The sequence below is a fragment of the Hyalella azteca genome, unplaced genomic scaffold, assembly GCF_000764305.2.
Source record: "Hyalella azteca isolate HAZT.00-mixed unplaced genomic scaffold, Hazt_2.0.2 contig3927, whole genome shotgun sequence".
In the NCBI taxonomy this organism is placed as follows: domain Eukaryota; kingdom Metazoa; phylum Arthropoda; class Malacostraca; order Amphipoda; family Hyalellidae; genus Hyalella; species Hyalella azteca.
In genome coordinates, this window is record NW_025934156.1 from 48,170 (window position 1) to 72,937 (window position 24,768).

Sequence of the window (24,768 nt, forward strand, 5' to 3'; positions counted from 1 at the left end):
ACTGAATTACCATCGCATTACGTGGGAACACATTTACAAGTTAATCTTTTAGGGACTGAACACCACAAACGGCGACAGGAAAATTTGCATCGGTTTCTCCTTCTCTTGGTTCACTAATTGAACATTTTTACCTGGGGAGAAATAATACTCTGCACGCAATTAAACATATGCTGAAAATGTTTAAATTACGAATCAGTGTTCCTGTATATAGAGCTTGTATATTTTTTAGCTCATTTACTTCCTAAGTACGGGTTATGAATTTATTTATTTCGAATAATAGAGCGCTTTGCTCCAATGCTGTTATTGGCTTATTTTGATTTGTGTTTTTTTTTCTGTTTGATGATCCATTCAATTGAATCTTTTTATTTAATTCATGGTGAAATAAATAAACCCATTTAAAAAAAATCAGATTGGAGAAAACCAGTTTACAGCCGTGCAAAAACCATGACAAGTTTTGCCGTAGGTGATCTCGCACCAACGACTGAAAGTGTTTGGTTCATATTAAAGATACGCACAGAGTGGCACGCTACTTGCCCACTACCAGCTGCCTGTAGTGGCTAGCCTGCAGGTGTCACTACCAGCTGCCTGTAGTGGCTAGCCTGCAGTTCAGAGATATATCAAACAAGTTTTTGGTGTTATAGGCCGGAATTTTCACGTTGTTTTGTAGACAATAATATGCGTTTAAAAATTACTTTTTAAAGACAATACTTATAAAGAATCCAGTGTCTCCGATGTTTCATATGTACAATGAATTTCTAATTTTATCAAATATTACAAAAATTAATTTACAAATTTTATTTTTAAAATAAAAAAATACATTTTTCAAAATTATTTATTCTGTCAGTTGATTCATGCATTGCCTCCGACTTTAGGCAAGTGTGCAAAATTTCAGATCGATTTGACATTTAGAAGTGTGTTGAATAACGATTTTAAGATTTGTAGAAGACAAAATTGTTTATTTCAATTTTTTTTAAGTTTTGAAATATATATTCTGTCAATTGATTCATGCATTGTCTCCAACCTTACGCAAGTGTGCAAAATTTCAGATCGATGGGAAAGGTGAAAGTGTATTAAATATCGATTAGGTACGGTATATGATTTGTAGCAGACAAACAAACAAACTAACAACAAGAAGTGAAGTTAAAGAGAAGTGTTGTAGAAATGGGGCCCAGTCAAGGATTGCCTATTTTAACCATTAAGATTTGTTTAGTGAAACCAATTAGTTAATTGAATAATATTATATGGTATGGCCGTTAACGGACAATTATTAACAGGGCTTACTAAGCTGCCGAAGAAGTTAAATTGTGTCAACTGTCGCACAGCTGTTCCTGTCTGGTCTGAGAATGCGTCGTACTGAATATCAGTAATTCGCTTACTGTAATGTAATATTAATTTCGTTTTTTAAATGTAATGTAACTTTTTTATCACTTCACAGGACAGAGTGGAGGCGTGTGGGGGGATGCAGTAAGGGGCTCTGGGGGGGAGACGGTGGTTGAGGGGGTCGTGTACAGGACCCTGCCCAGGACAGTGTATGCGGTGCGAGGAGAGCCCGTGTTACTGCACTGTGACCTGGGCAGCCTCAGCCACCCTTTGCACCGCCTCGAGCACCAACAACAACAGGAACAACAACAGCAGCAGCAGCAACAACAACAACGTAAACCACCGCCACCTAATCCTTCCTACTCAGACGACCTTTACGAAGACCCTTACGCTGAAGAGTACGGTGCTAGGGACTACAGTGCGTCTCGCCCCGCCCTCCACTACCACTACTACACAGAGAGTGCTCAGTCACCTCAGTATTACGATTATTACAGCGACGATAGTACAAGTGACCTCATAGCCAAGCCCGCCAAAGCCTTTGCTGGAGGTACTGCGTTGGGTGACAGCAGCAGTAACTTCAGTAGTCCTAACACTGCTACCTCATCATCCGTATTATTGCCACTTTCACCTCCGCAAACTTCATCATTATTATCGTCATCGCCGCAGCCGCCATCATCGTCATCGCCTGATCCTATTCCATCATCATCTTTAGGGCTGACAGTTGTTGATCCTGATGTCGACGGGTTGTCCGTCATGTCACCTGTGCTGGAATCTTCACCAGATATTAACATTTCGTCCCACGACGATCAAGCTTTCTCAGTTTCTTCCAAGGATTTAGTCGAGAAGCAGCGCTTGTTCCCAGATAACGACAGCATTGACAGCGATCTTGCTCAAACCGAGATCGCTCAGCCGCCCCCTAACAGCGGACGTCTGCCGTCTGAAGTCAACCGCAGTCTGCCCAAGAACGGCCGGTCACGGGCGAACGGCGGCCGAAATTTCGCCTCTGATGCTGACGATGCGGCGCCGGTGGACAGCAGTTCGCCGCCGACACCCGGCGCTGGCCGACAGTCGGCCGTGTTCTCGGCCGCGACCGTAACATGGCTCAAGAATGACGTTGAAGTGAGCAACCGTCGCCACATCACCACCGCTACTGGCCACCTAAACATTACCAAGGTGCGCTCTCTCTACTCTCATACCTTTAATCAATTTATCCAATTGCATCAAATCCTTCGAGAAATTTATTTTTAATCGCTAGAAGAATTATGTAATATTCATTGGTTAAGATTTTACTTGATGATTCAGCGTTTCAAAATTCAAACTGTTATAAGTGCTGTAGGTGACATTTCAATGTAACCGTGATTCGTTCAGGTGAACAAATGATTCATGAGAGTGGATTTTAGAATTGATACACTTTTAGTGTGATGACGGTATTGTGTTGATGGTGGTGTGATGATGGTGAAGACGGTATTGTGTTGATGGTAAGGTAATGATGGTGAGGACGGTATTGTGTTGATGGTAGTGTGATGATGGTAATGACGGTATTGTGTTGATGGTAAGGTAATGATGGTGAAGACGGTATTGTGTTGATGGTAGCGTGATGAGGGTGAAGACGGTATTGTGTTGATAGTAGTGAGGTTGATGACGGTATTGTGTTGATGATGGTGTGATGAGGGTGAAGACGGCGATGTGATGATGGTAGTGTGATGAGGTTGATGACGGTATTGTGTTGATGGTAGTGTGATGAGGGTGTTGACGGCGGTGTGATGAGGGTGATGACGGTAGGATGATGAAGGTGATGCGGGCAGGTGGTGGTGCGTCGTGGTGGTCGCCGCATGAGCGATGAAGGCGAGTACCGCTGTGTGGTGCACACCGCCATCGGCAACATCTCCGGCCCGCCCATACGCTTGAAAGTCGCCAGTGAGTCTTAGTGCTATGTCGGTCCATGCTGCGCACTGTCATGGCTATGTCAAGAAGCGGAATTAACTCATTTTAACAAGTATATCTATCATCAATTAGTAGTCATTAATGAACTATATAATGATATAATACCATGTATTCATAGCTAGGTCAAGAAATGGAATTAACTCATTTTAACGAGTATCTATCATGAATTACTTGTCATTAATGAAGCATATTATGATATAATCACACTAAAATAATGAATCAAATCAACAAATATATAATCCCATGTAGATAATGAACAAATTCAACACACATATAATCCCATGTATATAATGAACAAAATCAATAAATATATAATCTAATGTATATAATGAACAAAATCAACTTGAACAATTATATAATCCTATTAATATGATGAACAAAATAAACAAATATAGAATTTAATGTATATAATGAACAAAATCATCATATATATAATGCTATTAATATAATGAACAAAACCAACAAACATATAATGCTATTAATGTGATGAACAAATGTCCATGGCAGACCTGAGCCGCAACGTCAGGGTCGACGTCTCTGAGGGCGGTGGACGCCCGTCCAGTGAGGGACGGGTGGTGGCGGGGGCCGCAGCGCGCCTCTACTGCGACGTGGACAGCTTCCCTCCCGCCCGTCTGTCCTGGTACAGGGACGGCGTCCCTCTGCTGTCTGATGACAGGTAGGTTATGTGAGGTACTTTATGGTAGGTTATGTGGGGTACTTTATGGTAGGTTATGTGGACAGCTTCCCTCCCGCCCGTCTGTCCTGGTACAGGGACGGCGTCCCTCTGCTGTCTGATGACAGGTAGGTTATGTGAGGTACTTTATGGTAGGTTATGTGGGGTACTTTATGGTAGGTTATGTGGGGTACTTTATGGTAGGTTATGAGGGTTACTTTATGGTAGGTTATGTGGACAGCTTCCCTCCCGCCCGTCTGTCCTGGTACAGGGACGGCGTCCCTCTGCTGTCTGATGACAGGTAGGTTATGTGGGGTACTTTATGGTAGGTTATATGGGGTACTTTATGGTGAGTTATGTGGGGTACTTTATGGTAGGTTATGTGGGGTACTTTATGGTAGGTTATATGGGGTACTTTATGGTAGGTTATGTGTGGGTACTTTATGGTAGGTTATGAGGGGTACATCATGGTTGGTTATATGGGGTACTTTATGGTAGGTTATATGGGTAATTTATGCTAGGTTATTTGTGCTGTTTTATGGTAGGATAATTGTGGTTTTATGGCAGCTTGTTTTCGGTGTTTTATGGTAAGTTATTTAATTGCCATTTGTATTGTATGGTAATTTATAAAAAAAGGTTATTTAATGGTACATTTCAATGGCTTTCATGATGCTAGTTAATAAAAGCTTCCTTCCTGCAGTGTCATAGTTTATGGACGCTAGTCCATAGTTGACATCGTAGTTATGGACGTCATAGATCCATCATGACGCTAGTTTATGGATTGTTAATAATATCACACTTCATGGGCTTTCAAAACATAATAATTAAACACATTCCTGTTTATCTTTCTAGTTCGTCTAAAATTGATGCCTAAGACATTCAAGTGTTAGACCTCCTTCACCACCTGCGCAAAGAACTTTTTTACATTGTTCGCGAATTTTATGTTTGTTTTCCGGTGTTTCCTGTGTAGACGAGACACTATAGAAATAAATTTACTTGTATTTGCTTCCCGTGAAGAATAATTTAATGTTTGAGTTTTTCTTTTTGCTTATTTTGATAACTTATTTTTTCTTGACGACTAATTTCATGTTATAATAAATTTACTAATGTAATATATATTATATAATATATTTAAAATAGAAAATAATTTATTTCTTCCAAGACTGACGCTCGTGGAGCCTGGCGTGCTGCAGATCGCTCCTCTACAGCAGTCAGACTCCGGACTGTACAGGTGGGCAGACTCGGCCAACTGTAGACTCTGCCAACTGTAGACTAGTCCAACTAGCTGCATAGTCGCTGATTGCGATCAGTTGGCCAACTGACCTAGAATAACTCTAACGCGAACATAGCAACTCTGGGGCAGAGGCTGAAGATTACCCCGAATTTTGTTAGGGTGCAGACTCTGCCAACTGTATAAACTCTGCCAACTTTTGGCAGATGACGTCGAAACAACACTGATTATGGGCGGATTTCGTTTGGACAACGTTGATTACCAGTTGATTTAGTTGAGAAAACGGTGATTATCAGTTGATTTAGTTGAGAAAATGTTGATTACCAATTTATTTATTTAAGAAAACGTTGATTGCCTGTTATTTTAGTTGAGAAAACGTCTATTACAAGGTGATTTAGTTGAAAAAACGTTGATTACGAGTTGATATCGTTGAAGAAACTTTATTATGCTTTGTTGAACAACTGCAATTTTTATGAATAATAAGTTCCATAAGTCACACGATAATATGAATAGATTCTAAATAATTCCACTGCATAGCAATATAACATTAATGAGTTCTTAATAATATCAATAATTATAGAATATATGATTAATAATTGTAATAAATAATAGTTATGTTTTGTTTCAGATGTGTAGCCCACGCAGGTACAAATAATTACAATAACTATAGCACATATGATTAACAATTGCAATAAATTAGAAATAATAGTTATGTGTGGTGCAGATGTGTGGCCCACAACGCCCTGGCGAACAAGACCCGCAGCTCTGTGGGTGAGGCCCTGACGGTGGACCACGCGATGGACCTCACGCCTGAACACGTCCTGGACACAGAGACCCACACCGCTGTCTTCCTGTCTCCCTACCACCGTCAGCACGTCGTCAGCAGGGGACAGAACCTCACCCTCGAGTGTCTTGCCACGGGCCTCCCGCTCCCCCAACTTGTCTGGCATAGAGCCCGTGAGTCTTATGTTACATTATTACAGTACATTCTACACCGCAGCCCGTGAGTCTTACATTCTTACATTATTACAGGACATTCTTCAGCGCATCCCGTGAGCCTTACATTCTTACATTATTAAAGTACATTCTGTACCGCATCCCGTGAGTCTTACATTCTTACATTATTAAAGTACATTCTGTACCGCATCCCATGAGCCTTGCATTACATTATTCACCGCATCAAACGTTTTCAGTAGCTTTTTATTGCAATTGCTTCAAATCCGTAACTTTCTTCTTTTGCAATGGCATCAAATCAGTTCAATTACTTCTTTTGTAATTGCATCAAATCTGTTTCAATTGCTCCTGTTTTCTGCGCATTCATCTAACATCTTCAATTGCTTTTTTTTCATTGCATTGAATCTGTTCACTTGTTACCGTTAGAATGAAAATAATGTGTTCAGTATTACATATTTAGCTGCAATTAATTAACTATGAAAACTTTATATATTATATATAAATTATTAAACTATTTTAATATTGTACATATATATTAATTTAAATTGGTGTAGTTCGGCAGAAGCTTCTCTTTTATGCAAGTTTGATTGAATACCAGAGCATGCTTTTTATTGACAATCTTCTTGTTCGTTTTTTCAATGAGTCGAACAGTTAACGGTATTACCGGCGTTTCAGTGGCCGGTCGGCGCGTGAAAAGAAACACCGTGTCGCCGTTTTTATTCTAATTTAACACTAGAAATCCGTAAAACACCTGATGAAAACGGCGAAACAGTTTATTTTCACGTGGCGACCGGCCAATAGAACGCCAGTGGGACCTTTTTTCACCGTTTTTTCTAACAGTATAGCGCCAGTAAACACGAGCCTCTCCATGTCATCCACAGACCAGCGCCAACGTCCACGAGCTGCTACTGACGGAGCTGCAGCCTGGCGAGACCTACTCAGTGCGAGTGCTGGCGGGCAATTCTCTTGCTTATCCTGAAGGCCCACACCTCGACTGGAAACATATCCGTCTACCTGACCACGACGAGTTCTACGGTAGCGACAATCACGATAGCGACGACGCCGTCCTAAATGGCAAAGAAAATCCCGGCAGAGAAACTGGGACAAACTACAGAACTCCTGCTCCATTGCCGGCCCCTCTTCCTCTGCCCCCGACTGTTAACCTCACCGTTTACTGGGTCGGCTTGAACAGTTCCAGCGATCGCAGTGACCAGGGCAGCTGGGCTATCAAGGTAAACATTATGAATCTTCCATTGATTTATTTTATCTTTGTGAGGTACGTCTGAAAGAAAGTTTGTATGTATTCGGTGTTTGTAAATATCTTGTACCTGTTCGTTAGTTGTTCTCGAAATTGGTATTATTTTTTTTATTCGTTAAACATGTTTGTTTGAGGAGGTAAACTAACCTCCACTTTCTCCACTTTATCAGTGAGCAATCGAGATATTAACGTCCGTGCAGGTTCTATTGATACCCCGACTCTTGATTGCATTTACACGTAACTTTACTTTGATTTATAACTCTACTTTGCAACTATTGTGCTGCTATAGTCACTGGATGTGTTTTGGATGTTTGTGATGTGTTGGATGTTTGTGATGTGTTGGATGTGTGATGTGCGTGATGTGTAGGATGTGTGATGTATGATGTGTCCAGGTGTCCTGGAAGCCTGCTAAGCGGGACGTGTCAGTGCTGGAGGGCTACAGCCTGCATGTGATGTGTAGGATGTGTGATGTATGTGTTGTATGATGTGTCCAGGTGTCCTGGAAGCCTGCTAAGCGCGACGTCTCAGTGCTGGAGGGCTACAGCCTGCATGTGATGTGTAGGATGTGTGATGTATGTGTTGTATGATGTGTCCAGGTGTCCTGGAAGCCTGCTAAGCGCGACGTCTCAGTGCTGGAGGGCTACAGCCTGCATGTGATGTGTAGGATGTGTGATGTATGTGTTGTATGATGTGTCCAGGTGTCCTGGAAGCCTGCTAAGCGCGACGTCTCAGTGCTGGAGGGCTACAGCCTGCATGTGATGTGTAGGATGTGTGATGTATGTGTTGTATGATGTGTCCAGGTGTCCTGGAAGCCTGCTAAGCGCGACGTCTCAGTNCAAAGGCAACCAACTGATCTTTGCTAACAGCGTCACCGCTGACTCTGCGCTCTACCAGTGTCTTGCGATCAACCAGGCCGGATATGCGTGAGACTATTGTTATTGTTAATATTATTACTATTATTATTATTGTTATTATTATCATCATTATTATTGCTATTGTTGTTATATTAAAGCCTACGCGCTCTACCAATGTCTTGCTCTCAACCAGGCTGGATGTGCGTGAGACTAATATTATTATTATTACTATTATTATTATTGCTATTGGTGTTATATTAAAGCCTGCGCGCTCTATCAATGTATTGCTCGCAACCAGGCCGGATATGCGTGAGATCATTATTATTATTGTTACTAGTATTATTATTATTATTATTGATTTTATATTAAAGCCTACGCGCTGGACCAATGTCTTGCTCTCAAGCAGGCAGGAAACGTGTGCCTCAAGCAGCTAACTTTTCAAATAATATAAACGCAATGGTTTGTGCTGCAGTGCTGTGTCGTTTGTGCTGCAGTGCTGTGTCGTTTGTGCTGCAGTGCTGTGTCGTTTGTGCTGCAGTGCTATGTCGTTTGTGCTGCAGTGCTGTGTCGTTTGTGCTGCAGTGCTGTGTCGTTTGTGCTGCAGTGCTATGCCGTTTGTGCTGCAGCGCTATGCCGTTTGTGCTGCAGTGCTATGTCGTTTGTGCTGCAGTGCCATGCCGTTTGTGCTGCAGTGCTATGCCGTTTGTGCTGCAGTGCTATGTCGTTTGTGCTGCAGTGCCATGCCGTTTGTCCTGCAGTGCTATGCCGTTTGTACTGCATGCTATGCCGTTTGTGCTGCAGTGCTATGCCGTTTGTACTGCATGCTATGCCGTTTGTGCTGCAGCGCTATGCCGTTTGTGCTGCAGCGCCATGCCGTTTGTGCTGCAGTGCTATGCCGTTTGTGCTGCAGCGCCATGCCGTTTGTGCTGCAGTGCTATGCCGTTTGTACTGCATGCTATGCCGTTTGTGCTGCAGTGCCATGCCGTTTGTGCTGCANCACCTCACCAAACTTGGTAGGCTTAGCTTGCAAGCTCAACTACATTTAACTATTTTTTAGCATCTTTAACTCCGCGTAAGTATTAAGTATTAAGTATTTTTAGTATCTTTAACTCCGCGTGTCATCAGACTCGAGGATTCTTGTATTCAAGCATTTCCATTACACTGAGAACGATGAATGGGTCATGTTGTCTAATTTTGGACACATTTTCTCTTACTCAACACGATTATAGGGCGAATTTAGCACTGATAGGCCTTTTTAAGATCAATAAGTGCACGCTATTTGACAACGTCTCACTTATTTCTTTGAGTGTATCTCTAAACTCGCCTCGGGGATTCACACATTGTAAGACTCAATGATTCTTTCACAAACTATATATTTGCTGTCTGTTCTCTTGCAAACTACATCTATGCTGTCTGGTCTTTGTTGCTTCTTCTTTTTAATTCATATTTTTTCGATTCTACCCTAATTGCTTCCGCGATGGCCTCTCCACCTATTGTGTGTCACATTATTTTCATTTGTGAAAGAAGTATGTTTCTTATTTTCTCTACAGCAAAATGGCTCAAAATAATCTAATATTTCCTAATTCAAGTTCTCGCAGTATGCAATACATTTTAAATCGAAAATTTCACGTATTTATTATCTAAGTAACGTTAAATTCATCACAAATTGATCGATTTAGAAGTATAACATTGAAAATTACATATTAAATTCAAGCACGTAGTAGGTTATAACGGAAATGGGAAATTATTGGTGGTAATGGAATTTTTTGTGAAAATTTGAAATGTGATGACAGCGATTACATCATGACATGTTCAAGCACAAAACATGTTCAAGCATCACATGTTCAAGCACGTTCAAAAGACAAAATGAAGCACAAAAAGCTTCATTTCAATACACTACTTTGCATCGCCATCATATTGCCACACAAATAAGGCACAACCCTGACAAAATTCGGGGACGGCAAAAGGCACAACTCTGACAAAATTCGGCCAAGGCTACGGCCCAATAGTCACTACACTCGGCGCTAGGTTATTCTTGGTCTACTTAACCACCCGATCGAAATCAGTTTCTGGTCAGAATCTCCAGTCCGACTTTATAGTCCCTGACGAAATTTAGCGGCGTGGCAGCTTCTGATTCGAGTAATCAGAAGCTGATGCAGAACTAAAACCTGCTTCGGCGGTACATATACTAAAAAAACTAAATTCTGATTGGGGTCGCTTGAGAGTATGACAAGGGTTGGCCGAGCCTAGTCATACCGAGCTAGCAAGCTGCCCAAAGGCTGCCTCGTAAACCCTGAGCCGAAACGGACAAAGAGAAGCTGATTTACGTGCTCCCCGAGTCCTTGGCGGCCCTAATGCATGGTCGCACACGCCCCTAAATTTTGTCAAGGAAAGACTATTATTTCCTACACATTATCCACATGATCATGACTTTTGTTGCTCGCAGAAGACACAAAGACCATTATTTCCTACACATTATCCACATGATCATGACTGTTTTGTTTCTCGCCTCAGATACCAAGGCGGAGCAGCAGACGGTTGTGAGGAACACGTCACACGTCCTCAAGGACCTCGCCCTCAACACCAACTACTCCGTCTACGTGAGGGCCTTCAGCGACGTCGCCAGCGACCCTTCAGAGGCCATCGTCTTCCGCACCGGCGAGGAGAGTGAGTCGTGGTGCTGTGGTCTGCTGGGGGCTGCTGTGGTCTGCTGTGTGCTGTGGTCTGCAGTGTGCTGTGGTCTGCTGTGTGCTGTGGTCTGCTGTGTGCTGTGGTCTGCTGTGTGCTGTGGTCTGCTGTGGTCTGTTGTCTGCTGTGTGCTGTGGTCTGCAGTGTGCTGTGGTCTTCTTGGTGGTGCTGTGGTCTGCTGTGTGCAGTGCAGCGGCCTGGTTTATACTTATATTTGGTCCTATAAAAATTTTTCATCGTTGCACAATTTATTTATTTGACTAATTTATTACATATATTTAATTTATACATTTAACTAATTACTACGATTGCCCTCAGTCCCGACGGAGGCGCCGAAGATGAAGCTGAAGGTGGTGTCCCCCTCGGAGCTGCTGGTGCAGTGGTCCATGCTGCCCCCCGCCGTGGCCAGGGGCACCATCATCGGCTACAAAGTGCAGTGGAAACTACGTAAATTTCGCCAGAATGAACAAAAAGGCATATGAGAACAAATGATAGCATCAATAGAATAATGAATATTAGTGAACGATCGATATTCATCGTTCACAAAGGAGGTGGGTATACCGCTACAACTACAACGTAAAAGTCACAGTCAGTTCGTTCTTTGGAGTCAGCCAGTAAACCTCTCTACCATTCATGTGTAAATATTTCTAAATTTTGAAAAATAAATTAGAGTTTACCGTCGTGACTTGAGAGCAAGCAGTGCACCGGTACCTGTCTAAATATTTATATAATTCAGGCTAATTACGTCTTGTTCTCAAACTTCTTACTCTACCTCTGCTTATGACAATTCACTGCATTTCTAGTACGCCTTGCGCCGTTACAATTACAATAAACTGCACTAAGGGATCATGTGTGCTGCGATTTCGCTTCTAAATGAACGTGTTGTGCTAATAAAACTAATTTTTTGTTCCGTGTTCTGTCTTTCACATTAGAATATAACCCGGCATCTAGGTACTAGTACGTGGCTATATTCCTGGACGATTCAGTTCTTAATGAAAGTTGAATTTTTAACCTCAAGATTAAACAGCTATTCTGTAATTCCGTGGCCATAAAATATGAAGTGTGTTGTCCACCTTACAGACCAACCCGTGCTCTGGTTCTAATCTAATTTTTTTACAGGAACTGAGGCCAATGGACGATTCAAGGCTACTTTTGATGATTAGTACACTGTTACCGAAAAAATGATGTTTAGTAGGTATACTGAAAAATTACCGTTAACGGTATTACCGGCGTTTCAGTGGCCGGTCGGCACGTGAAAAGAAACACCGTGTCGCCGTTTTTATTGTAATTTAACACTAGAAATCCGTAAAACACCTGATGAAAACGGCGAAACAGTTTATTTTCACGGGGCGACCGGCCACTAGAACGCCAGTGGGACCGTTTTTTCACCGTTTTTAGCGCATTTTTTCATTTATGAAAAAATGAGTGCTGGAGGGCTACAGTCTGCGCTACAGACGCGAGGACGGTCAGTGGCAGCCGACCGTCACCATGCCCGCCACGAACACATCGTACATCATCGCTGGATTAGGTGCGTTCTGAGGTCATCACTCACAGAAATAAGCAATATTTTGTCCAAATGATGATGCTTTCTTGGGGCTTATGTGGGTCATCCTGACCCAGTTAGATTGTGTTACCAGTGTCATGTCCGCTCACTGTTCGTGCTTCGCGAAAGAAAGTTTTACCATTTTGATAATTTGGCTCATTCGTTTTTCTGAGTGATGTTTTGCATGATTATCTTAAATTGTGATGGATAATTTTAACTAAAGAATAGTGTTTTTTTTTAAACTTTAATGTGCCGAGAGAAGAAACTTTCTTCATTGATATTCGTATGATTTTTCTTTCTTCACCAAATGAAGAACTTTTTTATCGCTGAATTTGGCCAAATGTCTCTGCATGAAACCTTTAGATTCAACAATTAACAATTCTCCAAAAATTTTCAAGAGAATTTTTAATCCCATTTTTAACCTTTACTAAACTTTTGGTCAAGTTTTATTCATAGTTTCAATCGCTGTTCAACTTCATCAGTTCGTGAATCAATATTGCTTGAACCTATACTCTCATCTTCATTTTCTGATCAAATCCGGTGTCCGGGTTTTTGTTGCTCATTTATTTAGTAATATGAACTGAAATATCGTTGAGTTGGCTTATGATGGCTACTGAAGCCATCAAGTGGCCATGACACGACGCTTTGGCTGCCGGGGCGACCGAATACTGAGACGGTTCTCTAGCGTGGCCTGGGACTGCTACGTCCGAAACCTATATATTTTTGAACTAAGAATATGTACTGATGCTGCATGCCACATTTGGAACTAAGAATATGTACTGGTGCTACATGCCACAATATATCACTTTATCTGTCGCCCAGGGGCCGGTTGGTATCAGGTTGAGGTGCGTGGTTTCAACCTGGCGGGGGACGGCGACCCAACCCTCGAGGTCGTCCAGACGCACGCGCACAACTCCACCAGCCCCATCGACTCGCGCCTCTCTCCTGACATTGAACAGGTAATCTCTTCTTAATCCTCCTAATCCTTAATACTCCTAATCCTTAATCCTCCTAATCCTTAATCCTCCTAATCCTTAATCTTTTTCTTAATCTTTAATCTTCTTCTTAATCCTCCTAATCCTTAATCCTCCTTTGATCTTTGGTTCAGGGGATAATATGAAGAGGTAACCTCTTCTTGCTTGTTTATTTTCACCTCTGATTCAGGGGATAATATAAATTTTCTAGCAAGGTTTGTTTTGACTTATCTAAAAGAATTATTGTGAAAGTAAACGATGTTAGTCTGTCTGCAATCATTACTTAAAGTATATTTTTTTCCTATGATCGATGAATGTCGATTTTATACTTTCTGAAAGTTTTTTATTTGGAACCGCAGATCAGACGCTACATTGTAACCAGTTTTAGGTGATCTTCTGGTTTATTTGATCTGTGATCATGGCGGTCCATCTTACTTTTGTCCGTACTTTTTTTCGTACTTTTGAGCAATGAAATCTTTATACTGCTGCAGCTTGCTACTGTTTTGTTCAATCTTGCTCCTGTTTTGCTTCATGTTGCCCATTTTATCTTCAACACGCTACAACTCAGTCCTGTTTTGCTACAACTCACCCCTGTTATGGTGCAGCTTACCCCCTGTTATGCTCCATGTCGCCCCTGTTATCTTCAACACGCTACAACTGGTCCTGTTATGCTGCAGCTTGCCCCTGTTATCTTCAATATACAACAACTCACCCTTGTTATCCTACAACTCATCCGTGTTCTGGTGCACCTTGCTACTGTATCACTACATCTTGTTATCGTCAACACACTACAACACTGTTATCATGGTGCAGCTGGAGGTGGAGGTGCAGAGTCAGACGAGCGTGCAGCTGTGGTGGAGAGTAGCGGAGCAGCAGCGCAGTCTCGTGCATTACTACACCGTCCGCTACCTCGCCATCCCGCCCTCTGCCAACGAGCCCACGCGCATCGTACACAGGTTATAAGTCTTATTATTTTAGTTTATTATCATCACTTCATACATTACTCATACATTACATACATTACTCATACATTACTACACCGTCCGCTACCTCGCCATCCCGCCCTCTGCCAACGAGCCCACGCGCATCGTACACAGGTTATAAGTCTTATTATTTTAGTTTTTGTTTATTATCATCACTTCATGGGTATATTGGAACTTCAGTGTAGGTCGATAAGAAGCCTCTCGCATTGTCCACAGGTTAGGCGCCTTCTAATTTAATTTAATTCTCTTATTTTCATCACTTCAAGGGTATATTAGAAGTTGAGTGTAGGTCGCTAACAAGCCAGGCTAATTGCACACAGGTTATGCACTCTAACATTTGTACTCTTGATTTTGTCACCGTATATAGGCCCTGATTTGAATTTTAATATTGATTTTATTACCGTAAGGTTCTATATCAATTTAAATTTTTTTAATTCGCCCGCAATTGAACTTAAAATGCTAAGTTTACTAGAACATTTTTTGCATTTTATTATCAATCTTGTTTACCTGTTGTTTTACATTAAACTGACTTCACAACTGATCTCATGATTTTTCACGATGTTCAGTCTGCTTTTTTCGAAGGTTTTCAAATAGTGATGGGAAATTAATAATTTTAGAAAAGGGAATACTAAATTCAATGGATATGAGATATTTTTTGAACCGTTTGCTTTGGAAGGCATTTCTTGATGCCAAATGTGACTTGAAAATGTGACGCTGGTCATAAGCTGATGTGATGACGCTTGTCATGTGGTGTGCAGTATGGTGAACGAGGTGCTCATGTGCAGTATGGTGAACGAGGTGCTCATCACGGGCCTGAAGCCGTTCACGTGGTACGAGTTCAGCGTACGGGCGCACGTCTCCAAGGACGTCTACGGCCCCTACTGCCCCGTCGTAGAGGTGGCCACCACCGACAGAGGTAGGTGCTCTGCACTCACATAAATGTGTAGCTCATATTGTCCAACTATTGTCTTAACTCCACCACCGACAGAGGTAGGTGCTCTGCACTCACAAAAATGTGTAGCTCATTTTGTCCAACTATTGATACACTGTCTTAACGCCACCACCGACAGAGGTAGGTGATCTGCACTCATAAAAATGTGTAGCTCATATTGTTAAACTATTGTCTTAACGCCACCACCGACAGAGGTAGGTGCTCTGCACCCATAAAAATGTGTACCTAATATTGTCCAACTATTGACAGACTTTCTTCCCTACAATGTAAGCAGAGAGCGGATGTAGAATTGTTGTTCCTTTTTCCCCAACTATTGACACACTTTCTTAACTACAACATGAGGTGAGAGAGGATGCACAATTTATACCCCTTTTTCCGCTCAAAATTAGTATTACTCAGAATTTAAAAAATTCTGAATTTTTCGCAATTTTGAAAATTTTGAATTTTTTTCAAAATTACGAGGGCAGAAAATACATCGATATTTGGCCGAGTCTCAGTCATGTCTTAGTGTGCGTGCATCAGGAGAGATAAGTTTATCTCCAAATAGCGATATCTCCTCAGCTTGCGCAGTGGATTTGTAAGTGTTACTATTTAGACAATATGATCCATTTATTTATTTTAGTTTATCTTCACGGCATAGCTGTTTTGTTGATAGCGTATGACATTAGTCGAATGTTCAGCGTAGATAATATGTTGAATAGTTGAGGAGTTCAACTCCACGGCAACAATAGTGGCGTGCGGTGATAACCGATATGGGGGATTTCTTCTCGTTTTTTTGTGGATTAATTAACTAGATTTCGGCCATTATTAGAAGTTGGCTACCATTCGACGGAATAGTTTTGCAGTAATGCTCATGTAGTTGATATTTTCAAGTGAACGAAATATATACAGTAATCTTTTCGAATTTGATTTTATCAGTTCCATCAGCGGTCACGCATTTGCCAATTTACATTGAGTCGTATTACTGACATTTTTAAATCTTGCGGAAAGTTTTATACTAACGACACTAAATCCCTCAAAATTGATTTTTTCCAGTCCCAGCTAACTTCGGTCATGCATTTGCCAGTTTACATAGAGTCGTGCTACTGATATTTTCAAATCTTGCGGAAAGCTTTCTTCTGACGACACTAAAACCCTCTAAATTGATTTTTTTTCCCAGTCCCAGCGGCGCCTACGCACTTACAGTACAGACCTGTGGACGCCAGCACCGTACGTGTGACATGGCAACCTCCTTCATCACCTGCAGCAGCAGCCACCTCCTCCAGAGGACCAGTTCCTCGTCAGGCGACACCCATGCCTGCCACCTACGAGCTCCTCTACACGCAGAACAAGAGCCTTGCGCTGCCCCTCTGGACCAAATACAGCGTCACTTTTGATCGAACTGAAGCAGTGGTGAGCGATCATACTGCTTACTTAATTACTTAATTTGTTCCCTTCTTAGTTACAATTATCATGAGGTAATAACTATTAATGAGGTGATAAATATTATAAACATAATTGCTGGACCAAATACAGCGTTACGTTTGACGAACTGAAGCAGTGGTGAGAGATCGCCTTACTTATGACTTAATTTGTTCCCATCTTAGTTACAATAATCATGAGGCAATAACTATTTATCTTTCTATAATCTTAATGCATGCTCAGAAATAAAAGAAATATTATAAACATAATTGCTGGACCAAGTATAGCGTCACTTTTGATAGAACTGAAGCAGTGGTGAGAGATCGCCTTACTTATGACTTGATTTGTCTCCATCTTAGTTACAATTATCATGAGTTAATAACCGTTTATCGTTCTATAATCGTAATAAATGCTGTGAAATTGGACAAATATTATAAAAATTATTGCTATTTAATCATTTTATTTTGATGGGAATGATAAACGAGTAGTTTCTTCTAGGGAGGTTAATACTGAGGTTCTTAAGGCTTGCGAAATGCACCGCTATGAGATGCGAGAGAAGAAATGTTAAGAGATGTTCAGGTGTCAAGTGTATTGTTTGCCCGAGTATTGTTGTTTGCAGGTGTCAGGTCTCGTCTCCAACACCGAGTATTGGTTCAGGGTGCGCGGCTGCTCTCAGGACGACCGCTGCGGCGCCTCCAGCGAAGCGCTGCCTGTCGTCATCCGCGCGAGGCTCGAACCTTCGCCGTCAGGAGCCTACGCCAAGTCCAGTGAGCCACAGCCCTGTAGCTGGTCACTAGACCTCCTCCTGTAGCTGGTCACTAAGCCTACCTAGTATAAAACTATAACTGGTCAGTTAACCATAGCTGTGTTCTTTATTCTATGGAAAATCTAACAGTTGAAGAAATATTGTAAACCATCATCAAAAGTACTATGGTTACAGTGCTGATGAAAATAATAAGACAACCATTATGCATTTCTACAATGAAAGGCCCTTTTTTTCATAGATTAATAAGCCGTTTATCGTGTAGCATAACAATTGAACGTTTAACTGCATGTCCAAGTAACTATTTTTTTGTGAGATGCCAAAATGTGATCGCTGCTCTAGCCGAGTGCGGCTCCAATGAACTCACGTTGCTGAATGTTGCACTCTTAAGCGCTTAGGTTTCAGTGCCCGGCACTCAACACCATCGCTGATCCTTGACCATCACCACAACCTTAAACTAAAGGTAAAGCCAGCGTTTGTGCTGTACTGTGCACAGGTCTGCTGTACACTTACACTAAATTAAAGTAAAGCCAGCGTCGAGCTGTACTGTGCACAGGTCTGCTGAACACTTGAACCAAGTTAAAGTTAAGCGTTGTGCTGTACTGTGCACAGGTCTGCTGTACGCGCTGGTGGGGACGCTGTGCGTGCTGCTGTTCGCCACGTTCGTCATCTGTTGCCTCATCAGAGCGCGCGCCTCCGACGGCAGACCGCGCCAGACCTCCTCCGCTGCCGCCAACGCTGATGGACTGCACGTCATCAATGGAATAAGGTGCGTTACTAATACCCTTACTAATACTGCTTATAATACCGGTGCGTTACTAATACTACTTCTAACACCGGTGGGTTTCTAATACCGGTGCATTACTAATGTTACTTATAATACCGGTGCGTTACTAATACTGTTACTAATACTACTTCTAATACCGGTGCGTTACTAATACTACTTCTAATACCGGTGCGTTACAAATACTACTTCTAACACCGGTGGGTTTCTAATACCGGTGCATTACTAATGTTACTTATAATACCGGCGCGTTACTAATACTACTTATAATACCGGTAATGTTAATCCTAAAAAATGACTATGGACAAGTATCAATCTTTGTCATTGTTGCAATCTATCAGTAATGTCTCTTTGTTCAACATTGCAGAATTTTTAAGAAGTTTAATTATAATGGGCGCTTTTGGTCTTGGTTGTTGCTATTATTTTGTTGTCGGCTGTGCTGTATTTTTTAAATCCCGCCCCTGGTGACGCTGTTTCAAGCAGTTATCATTCTAATGGGCAATGTAGATGTGTATAAGAGACAGCTACAACTGGTCCTGNTTGATGCCGGACCTTCCTTGGGCGGTAGCGACGTAGTGCAAGGTCAGGTCTGAGCAGCTGTGAGTCGGTCAGTTAGTCGTGTCCCGCCAGCCCTACAGTGAGGTTCATACATGTTCTCACTCCACTCTGTCAACTCTCAGCTATTCCTTGCTCTAACGCTGAGTCGTGGCTGTGCAGTGAAAGATTAAGTAAACTGCTCCCCAATATATGTCACTCTAGTTTAACTTTTAACCGTGCCTGTTTTTTTAACTGTGCTTTGTTGAAATATAACTAAGTTTTATCCGTGTTACCGAAGTTGTAATGAACATCCCAGTGCAATAAAATGCAATCGAACTTTTTACAAGATAGTTACCGGCGTTTGGCCGTAAGAGCTCTGATCATTCTGACAAGTTTGGTAGTTGCGGCCGGCGTCCGGTGATATCAGTATATGTATTACATTTATATTTTTTTCTGAGTTATCTGCATGCTAATTCATCTTACTATCATTTATTTCTCAGTCTAAAGCTTCTTATTTATGCCCGTGTTTTGCTGCTGTGGAATTGGTAGCATTGCCGATAGATACGATGTTTTTCTTCAATCACCCATGAAAATTACATTTTAATGTTTGAAGAAGTTCTCGTTGATGAGAAGATGATCTCCCGATGTCGCTGTGTGTACTTGAAAACATTAATATTGCCGGAACTAGCACTAGCACTAAAATACAAAACTAATACATTTAAAACTAATGCAGTTAACCACTTATTCAAGTAAAAGTGTTGCATATACTCTGCCTACACTGTACTGTTGCTCTACATATCTCTACACTGTACTGTTACCTAATGTACAGTTGTCACTACTAGATGTAGCAGTAGTATTACTACTACTACCACTACCACTACTACTGCTACTTCTACCACCACTAAATAGCAATACCTACTAACTACTACCAGTACCACTACCACCACTAAAGCACTACTACTAGTTTACTACTACTACTACCACTAACACCACTACCACTACTACTACAACTACTAATACTACTACTACCACTAAATACCACCACTAAGATCTGATGTTCGCGTGTTCAGATACTCGCGTGCAGGCTGCGGTGGGGGCGGTGCGGGTGCCCACGAGATGGAGGCGTACGTGCCCATGCTCACCCAGATACCCCCAGACTTCTCCTCGGGGCCCCTAGACGCTAAGGTGGGTACTCTGGGTGTGACTGATGTACTCACAGGAATTACTGAGTAATTGTCCAAAAGACGATGTGGGTGTGACAGAGATGTGCTCAGAGGAATGAGTGAGTAATTGTCCAAAAGATGATGTGGGTGTGGCAGAGATGTACTCAAAGGAATTAGTGAGCATTTGTCCAAAAGACGATGTGGGTGTGGCAGAGATGTACTCAAAGGAATTAGTACTGATGTTCGCGTGTTCAGATACTCGCGTGCAGGCTGCGGTGGGGGCGGTGCGGGTGCCCACGAGATGGAGGCATACGTGCCCATGCTCACCCAGATACCCCCAGACTTCTCCTCGGGGCCCCTAGACGCTAAGGTGGGTACTCTGGGTGTGACTGATGTACTCAGAGGAATTAGTGAGCATTTGTCCAAAAGACGATGTACTTTTTGCCCCTTGTGTGGACCATCCTGGGCCAGTGTGGCCAGGTAACGTATACTTTCCTCTATATGGTGGGAAAGAAACTGTCACGGTTTGGACAATATTATCCATCCAGTTTTCTGAATGTGTAATGAGAGCTGATGTAAGTGAAGGTTGCTTTCCGCATAATTGTTATTTAAATTGTTTTGATATAATTAATTTTAAATTAATTAATGTAAATAAATTGTATTGATTCTTTAGCTTGTGGATTTTCGTGGAAATTGGAGCTGGTGGAAATTTCGCATCCAAAATTAAAAGCATTTAATCTTTTTATTTCTTGACCGTGTAGAAAAAATGGAAAATCTTTGTATCCTAAATTAAAATTATTGCAAAATTTTGACCATGTCAAGCAAACGGAAAATATTTTGTCTGCTAAATTGCAATGATATTTGCCGGTCAGGGCGCCTACACGGACCACAAGATCGTGAACGGCTTCACCAACCCGCGCTGCACCAGCCTGCCTTCCTCGCCCCTCGGCAGCGCTGCTACATCGTCCCTCACTCAGGTGACCTGTTATACAGGTGACATGTCATACAGGTGACATGTTTCATACAGGTGACATGTTATACAGGTGCTATGTTTCATACAGGTGACATGTTATACAGGTGACATGTGTCATACAGGTGACATGTTTCATACAGGTGACATGTTATACAGGTGCTATGTTTCATACAGGTGACATGTTTCATACAGGTGACATGTTTCATACAGGTGACATTTCATACAGGTGACATGTTATACAGGTGACATGTTATACAGGTGACATGTTATACAGGTGCTATGTTTCATACAGGTGACATGTTTAATTCAGGTGACATGTTTCATATATTTCATTTGTTCTCAGGTGCCATATTTCATACAGGTGCCATATTTTATACAGCGTAATTCGGTCCTTTTGTTGAACCATTTTGCTATTGTATAACTGGTAGTTTACGATTTATCAGAGTTTACGATTTATTCAGATTTTTGAAGTGTGGGTAAAATTTTGTGCTGTGGTCTGCACCTGCGGTGTATAGCTACATTTTTTGCCGTTCTTTTAGAGAATTATTTTTTGCATTCTGATTTTTTTCCACGAAGAGAATTTCTAAAGTTGCGCTTATCTTTTCTTCTGCAATAAAATGACGTTTCTGCTCTAACGAAAGTTGCTGTGTTGGCAGGGTGCCGGCGGTGACGCGGACGTGAGTGCGGCGCTGCTGCACCAGCACAGCAACGGCACTGCGGTGCCCCTGCGTGTCGAGCCCCGCCACTGCGTCAGGAGCCACCGCGACGAAGACTCACTGGAGACCAGCCATCGGTTCCCTGCAGGATACCACAGCCGGGCTGGGGGAGTACAAAGAGAAGACGCGTCCTCTGATCCTAGTGCGTGTCTGCTGACCGCTGAAGACCGTGAAGCTGTTGTAATATGTCCGCCGTGTACCCGAACAACTGCAGACCGTGAGCAACTTAACAACAAAGAAGACGACGTTAGAATCGAGTTAATAGATCGACCGAAGTCTCTTCATGTCCAGGAGGATGAGCTCAAAAACAGCTCTCGGAATGAACTAGAAAATGACGTGAGAATATCATCTCGATCTGGCGCGCCCCAAGCGCCGGACTCTCGTATACCTGACAGCAACGACACCGCGACCTGCACTGCAAGCGAGCTCTCCCGACTTGGTTTTGCTGATCCGTTCTGGACGAATAGTGGTAGTACCATTAGTGGTAGCACCGTCAGTGGTAGTGATGGTGGGGGTAGTGATGGTGGTGGCAGCGAGGGCATGGACCCATTAAGCAGCAGTTGCAAACTGCTTGCCAATAATAATAACAATAATGACGGCAGTCGTAGCAGCTTGGAGTGCAACGGCTTGCCTTCTTTACCGAACCGAGAAGCTGTTTTGCGAGCAGGTGAAGCTGTCGCTGCCTCTGTATCCTAACAGCTACCGGAGCCCTGGCAGCTCCTATTCCTAGGGGGGAAAGCTTCCTAGCTTGTCTATTCTCCGGCGAGGATAGGCTAAGTTTCTTAGCTTCCCTCCCCTTCATAAGACGGGTAATTTAGTTAAGGAAATCACCGGCGCTGGCTGCGGAGGTTGTGGTCGGCGCATCTTGTCTCCACAATACAGTTGCTGCATACAACTTCTCATTATTGCTACTTAGTCCATTTCGCTGGCCAGGTTTTTTGTTATTTTTGTGGATTGTCGTGACCTGATCATTGTTTCCGTTCTGTGGTGTAACGCGTGCATTAAACGACTCTGTAACTAATTATTTCCATTTAAATCAACTGTACAGCGCTGCCCCTGGCATGAATGTAAGCAATACTCTCAGGGCGCCGCCACTCACCCACCTCTCAGTATGATGGCATTATTATTGTGCTCAATTGTCTAGTATGTTATTGATATTGCGTGCATGCAAATACTTGGTTTCTGCTGCGTTTTAGATTATCCAACAACTGGTTAGTTTTCCCCAAAAACAGCATTATCCCTCGTGACTTGTTCATAGCTGCCTTCATACGCTAACACGTACTTCCTCTTCATTTGCCTCAAGGAACAGTTTCAACTTGGCGGCGTTAAGTAACTGTGCAGTATACCTGGTGTGTTATAACTCACCATGGCTGCTGTAACGGTAACCTTCCATCTCTTCCTTCTCCGCTGCCGGAATTTTACTAGCGCGTTAGGCCGGAGGTCTTAGCGCGTCAAGCTGGAGGTCTTAGCGCGTTAGGCCGGAGGTCTTAGCGCGTTAGGCCGGAGGTCTTAGCGCGTTAGGCCGGAGGTCTTAGCGCGTTAGGCCGGAGGTCTTAGCGCGTTAGGCCGGAGGTCTTAGCNGAGACAGCTTACATTGCGTTTTGTGCTGCATGCGTCCAGCGTCCCGCCCGCTGAATTTTTTTTAAATGCCTCCGCCTGTATTGCTTCAGTAAAATTCAGTTGGGTCTCCTGATTCAGTCGAGTCAGCTCCAGTTCAGTCGATACCCGCCTGTTCAGTCGAGTGCCTGCCTGTTCAGTCGAGTGCTCGCCTGTTCAGTCGAGTGCTCGCCTGTTCAGTCAAGTCCTCACCTGTTCAGTCGAGTGCTCGCCTGTTCAGTCGAGTGCCGCAAGAGGTCCGACGATCAGGAACTGTTTCTAAAGAGCGACTTGCTCGTTTATCTTCACCTCATGTGAATATGTACAGAAACCTTCAAGTTTCTTGATGTACAAAAGAGAAGTTCAAACTTACAATAGTCTTCGCAGCAAACCACGGACGCACTTGTTTTCCAGTAAATTTGCGCTCGGTTGTCTGAACACGGCAGCTGTTCCTCAGACATCCTTAATATAATAATTTCAGTTTAAAGCATCTCATACTTTAGAATCCTACATTTCTTTTTCCTCTCCTGGTTTGGAATGCCTTGGTAGTTTTTTACTTTCATTATATTTTTCGTCGTAACGGTTGTGTAAAATTCACGAGATTGGAATGTATTCTCTGGCTCAATCCTTACATAGGAACAAACTGGTGCCTCATGTCCTGCATTCCAGTCCCTCATTCACAGCTATGATCTTTAGTTTTGATGCAAATAATTAATTATTAATATTTACTGTTGCTGCACCTCCTGCTGGTTACTTCTTTTCACGCTAATTTTTTTCCACTCTGGCCCCACTCTGAAACGGCGCCAATTTCCCTTATTAGTTCGAATCTTTATTTGAGTATCCGTGGTCGTTTTTCCTTTGAAAATTAACTTGACAGTTATTGAGGCATGAATTACTTGCAGGAGTTATTGTAGTGTTTTTTTTTATATTTAGTTTCTTGGCTATTCCTTCATTACTTAACCACCTTTGAAGGAGTGATGGTTGTCGTGGTTTTCAATATTTGTTAATGTCTGCCGCAGCTTATGAAATCCTTCCTCTGTTAATAAGTTTTTAAAGAGTCGGGCATTTAGAATTCGTCATGATATTTGTATGATATGGTCATTTTTCCATGAAGCTCTATGATTGTATTCTCTGCAGTTTCATCAGCAGTAGTTTATTTTCCATTTGTTTTCTCCGTCATAACTTATTTTGAGATCACAACTCCGACATGAGGCTCTGCTCTTCGTGGTCGGCTGTTATTAAAGGGCGGTTGACCTAGCCATGTCACGAATGCCTTCAGTACCTGCACCATGTTTTCAAATTGTAGCGGCATCGTTCTCTGCTAGTAAGTATAGCTTCATACGTATTTGCGAACGAGGCTTCTTGTATTTTCTTATGTAGCTGAGAAGTCATGTAAAATGGTTCTCCATGTCGACATCCCATCGTGTTCGCCTCTTAGGATAATAATGGTTGCTGTAGCAT

General features: G+C 42.4%; 1 protein-coding gene across 1 annotated transcript; it reads left to right on the forward strand.

Annotated features, from left to right (window-relative positions):
* Positions 1–1,514: 1,514 nt before the first annotated feature.
* On the forward strand, positions 1,515–23,282 carry LOC125177662. Its single transcript, XM_047879831.1, has 24 exons — positions 1,515–2,493; positions 3,126–3,237; positions 3,772–3,940; positions 4,179–4,238; positions 5,100–5,168; positions 5,893–6,121; positions 7,004–7,354; positions 7,773–7,829; positions 7,977–8,047; positions 8,181–8,303; positions 9,210–9,247; positions 10,749–10,901; positions 11,241–11,369; positions 12,349–12,450; positions 13,288–13,424; positions 14,253–14,395; positions 15,208–15,338; positions 16,534–16,766; positions 17,395–17,542; positions 18,151–18,307; positions 19,930–20,088; positions 20,278–20,392; positions 20,895–20,999; positions 21,652–23,282. Exons 1-24 carry the CDS (start codon positions 2,074–2,076, stop codon positions 22,405–22,407), a joined length of 4,167 nt encoding a protein of 1,388 aa, XP_047735787.1. The 5' UTR covers positions 1,515–2,073; the 3' UTR covers positions 22,408–23,282.
* The last annotated feature ends 1,486 nt before the right edge of the window (positions 23,283–24,768 follow it).